The sequence below is a fragment of the Clinocottus analis genome, unplaced genomic scaffold (assembly GCF_023055335.1).
Source record: "Clinocottus analis isolate CAN_PGR_092001 unplaced genomic scaffold, fCliAna1.0.p SCAF_19, whole genome shotgun sequence".
Classification (NCBI taxonomy): Eukaryota; Metazoa; Chordata; class Actinopteri; order Perciformes; family Cottidae; genus Clinocottus; species Clinocottus analis.
In genome coordinates, this window is record NW_027175920.1 from 12,599,061 (window position 1) to 12,602,544 (window position 3,484).

At 47.6% G+C, this 3,484-nt stretch overlaps 1 protein-coding gene across 1 annotated transcript in view; it reads right to left on the reverse strand.

The window, feature by feature from the left end:
* Positions 1 to 267: 267 nt before the first annotated feature.
* The window catches only part of pemt (phosphatidylethanolamine N-methyltransferase), a 43,773-nt gene continuing 40,556 nt past the window's right edge, over positions 268 to 3,484 (reverse strand). The window contains exon 7 of the mRNA XM_068583277.1: positions 268 to 1,569. Coding sequence (XP_068439378.1) covers positions 1,515 to 1,569 — 55 coding nt within the window. The 3' untranslated portion in view covers positions 268 to 1,514. The remainder of the gene's footprint in view (positions 1,570 to 3,484) is intronic.

The window sequence follows — 3,484 nt, forward strand, 5'->3', positions numbered from 1 at the left end:
TATGGTTTTTGACAAAGCATTTGATGGATTGAGGTCGGGATATAACGAGAATTTCACATTCTTCAAAGGAGATTACCAACCGCGGCTCCAATCACAAACCACTCTGATGTGTCCTTTATCTCAGGGGGCTGCATCACGAAGCCACCGTCCTGTTACCTCTGACTCATTCAAAGAAAGAAGAAAAGTAATTACGCCTGACCTGAGAGAAGGAACATCTGCCAAAGTGCTGCCTTAAGTGCATTAATTAGAAGTCGTGAGACACAAACAGAGACTTCACTAGTTTATTGCATAACAAATAACCCATCACCAGGCAGTGTGTGTGTGTGTGTGTGTGTGTGGCTCAGTCCGTAATGGTTTGCATAGGTACAGTACGAAGCCGGTGGAGCTCCTCATTCATCACTTTGTACAACAGTTACAGGAACAACGGCGGTGTAGAAAGGTGTCTCACATTTGTGTTGGTTTGTGTGTAAAATACAAAAACGCGTTCATGTTTCTCTGAACACAACCGTGGAGCCGAAGTCTTCGTTCCCGGACAACTTTCTTTCATTTGGTTTGTTTTGCTTTAAAAAAAAAAAAAACATGAAATGAAGAAAAAAGCCGGTCGCACCGTTTGATCCTGATGCTTTCACTTCACGGACACACTTGAAGCTAGCACAGTATTTCATAAACATACTTGTCATGTGGGTTTTCATGACAACTATGGGGAACGCGTGTGGCAGCGACGGTCTCGTGGACAAAAACATTTTGGGAAATGCGCAAACTGCTTCCCGGTGTTTTTTTAAGAATTCGCTCAGAACAACACACGAGGAACGTTAACAGCACAGCGGGCGATAATTCAACGAGCGGGAACTTTTGACAGTCGGCCCTTCCAACACGGGCGTAACATCAATTGTGACATCGTTGCATTCAGGTGTGTGGGGTGCAGGGGGGCGGGGTTGAGCATGCGCTACCTGACACCTGGAAAGTGGGCTCACGGCAGCTGAGTGAAGGTGGCCGGGTCGCTATTTTCGAGGTGAATATTTATAGGTAGGTTGGTGGTGGTGTAGATTCTGGAGCTGGGTGGGTTTCTAACTTCACATCCAGCTTTAAAAAGAATAATTTTGACATCTTTGGACATACCCTGATTTGCTTCATGGCCAAGAGTCGGATGAGAATATCAAAACCTTTGAGCCGGAGGCGGTGAAGCGGACGACTTTATGGCGGCTATCTTTTCCATGGGGGTGCCAATCAAGAATTATTTTAGAGTGTTTCTCAGAATATTAAACTATTTCTTTACCGAGAAATCCTCAAGACTATGCCATAACCATGTGGTCCAAAACGGCATGACCAAAACTATCTCAATGCAGCATGTGGATCAATCAGAAGAACACAAAAACACACCAGGAATTGAAACAGTGTCAACGCAGCCTTTTGGATCCTCACTGGAGGTGGATCGATGGTCGACGGCGTTGGTACGTCCTGTTGTCCGTCCGACAGGAAGGGAATCCTCGGGTAGGACCAGGAACAGGAAGCGGTTATTCATGCTTGCTGTGCTGACTCCTCTGCTGATAGATCAGCTCAGTGAACGGTCTGTAAATACAGCAGAACAAACACATAGCGAGGCAATAAATCAGAGACTTGAACGCCGTACCACGCGGTGCCAGGATCGCTTGTGTGGTGAACCGCGAAGGAGCGCCTGAGTGTGTGCGTTTGGTGTGTGTGTGTGTGTGTGTGTGTGTGTGTGTGTGAATGATAGGGAGATGCCTCGTGTCTCCACATGTTCCTCCGCCCTGCACGTGAATGCTCCGACAGCTTCTCACCGCTGAACCCCAGAGATCAAACAAACTATCTGGAGTTGAAATATAACATCCCTAACAGGTGAAAGGCGCTGGAACAAGGCCAGGGATTAGAGCTGCTGACAGTGTGAAGGGGATTGAAGGACGTCGAGCAGAGCCGGTACGAAAGTAACGCAATATAAAAAGTTAAATGAAACAATGTTCAACGTGCTACTCCGTGAGCATATACAGCGAGCGGCAATCACCAACATGACGAGAAGCGGCGCGGCGACGTCAAAGCCTCGTGTGTTAGCCGGAAAGCTGTTTCGCATCGGGAGACTTTTCCATGAAAAGTCATGTTTCAAATACATATTGAATCCTAAGACGTGGTCAGGACATCCAGTGGAGGACAGATGCCGATTTCCGTCCGGCTGTCTGTCTGACTCCAGGAAATGTGGGAAGTTTCTTATCACTGTTGATGCCAAGACACAAACCACGAGTTGAGAAATATTTCCAGTTTTTATCATTAACTATTTGTGTGGATCAATCCTCACAAAAGTCACCAGAGAGATTCTAGCGTGATCCAGCCTTCGAGTTTATTTCGGGGTTTTTATTAATCAATGTGAAGGGAGCCCAAGTCATCATTTGGCGTCTCTCTCTCTCTCTCTCTCCCTCCCTCTCTCTCCTTCTCTCTCTCTCTCTCTCTCTCTCCATCACAGGGGATTATGGGCTGGAGGCATTGTCCCCGCTCACTCGACACGCACTTCCATTCGCAGTGTGGTTGCTGCACCGCCGCAGTCGCCGCCTGTGACGATACCCAACCGGCCGCCTCGCCCAGTTTGAACAAAATGACATCATTCAGAGTCTAAGCCAGAGGCGGAAGATAAATGCAGCATCTCAGTGTGAGGTAATATCTGGTACCTGTCTCCCCTCCCGTTCACATGGTTTCGGGCTGAATGACCCCGATCGTGGGTCGGCGCTGCCGCTCTCATTCGCATTGGGTTTTTAATGCGTGACATTTTCAGAAATGCACGCCTCCGACACTGCGGAGGCCGACCTCTCTTTCCCTTTTCCCAATACTGACGCCGGTTCTTCATTTTACCTGCGGGGCGAATGAGCTCACTCTGAGACGCATCTGTAAAACAACCAAAATAACCCTGAGGGGCCCGAATCTTCCAATTTGATCCGGGGGAAAAAACCCACTAAATGCTTACAATTGTGTGTTTATGGAGCCTGTGTGTGTGTGTGTGTGTACGCTGATGTTTACGCGTGTGGAAAAGTAGGTCAGTGTAATGTGACTTCACAAATCTGCCATTTTTCATCCTGCTGCCGCTACCAAGGTTAACGTTTTGTTTGTGTGATTACTTCAGCGTCCTCATAATAATAGGTTGTGAGCAAGTATTGCTTGTTCGGGTTAAAACCGCGTGCGTCTGTGTCATGAGCGGCACAGTTAGCACGGCCACAAATTACAAACAAACACCGACACACACAAACACAAGAAGTCGTGTCTCCATCACTTTCGAGGACATTACATCGACTTACATCCGTTTCCCTCAGGACTGAACTGACCCTGAACGACAACCGCTGCTCAATTAACCCTGAACCGAACCCTCAACCAAGTCTTCACCCTGAACTGTGCCGGATTTGCGTTTTGGGGCGAGTCCCCACAATGTGATTGTGTAAACATATTGATGTCCCCACAATGTGATTGTGTAAACATATTGATGTCC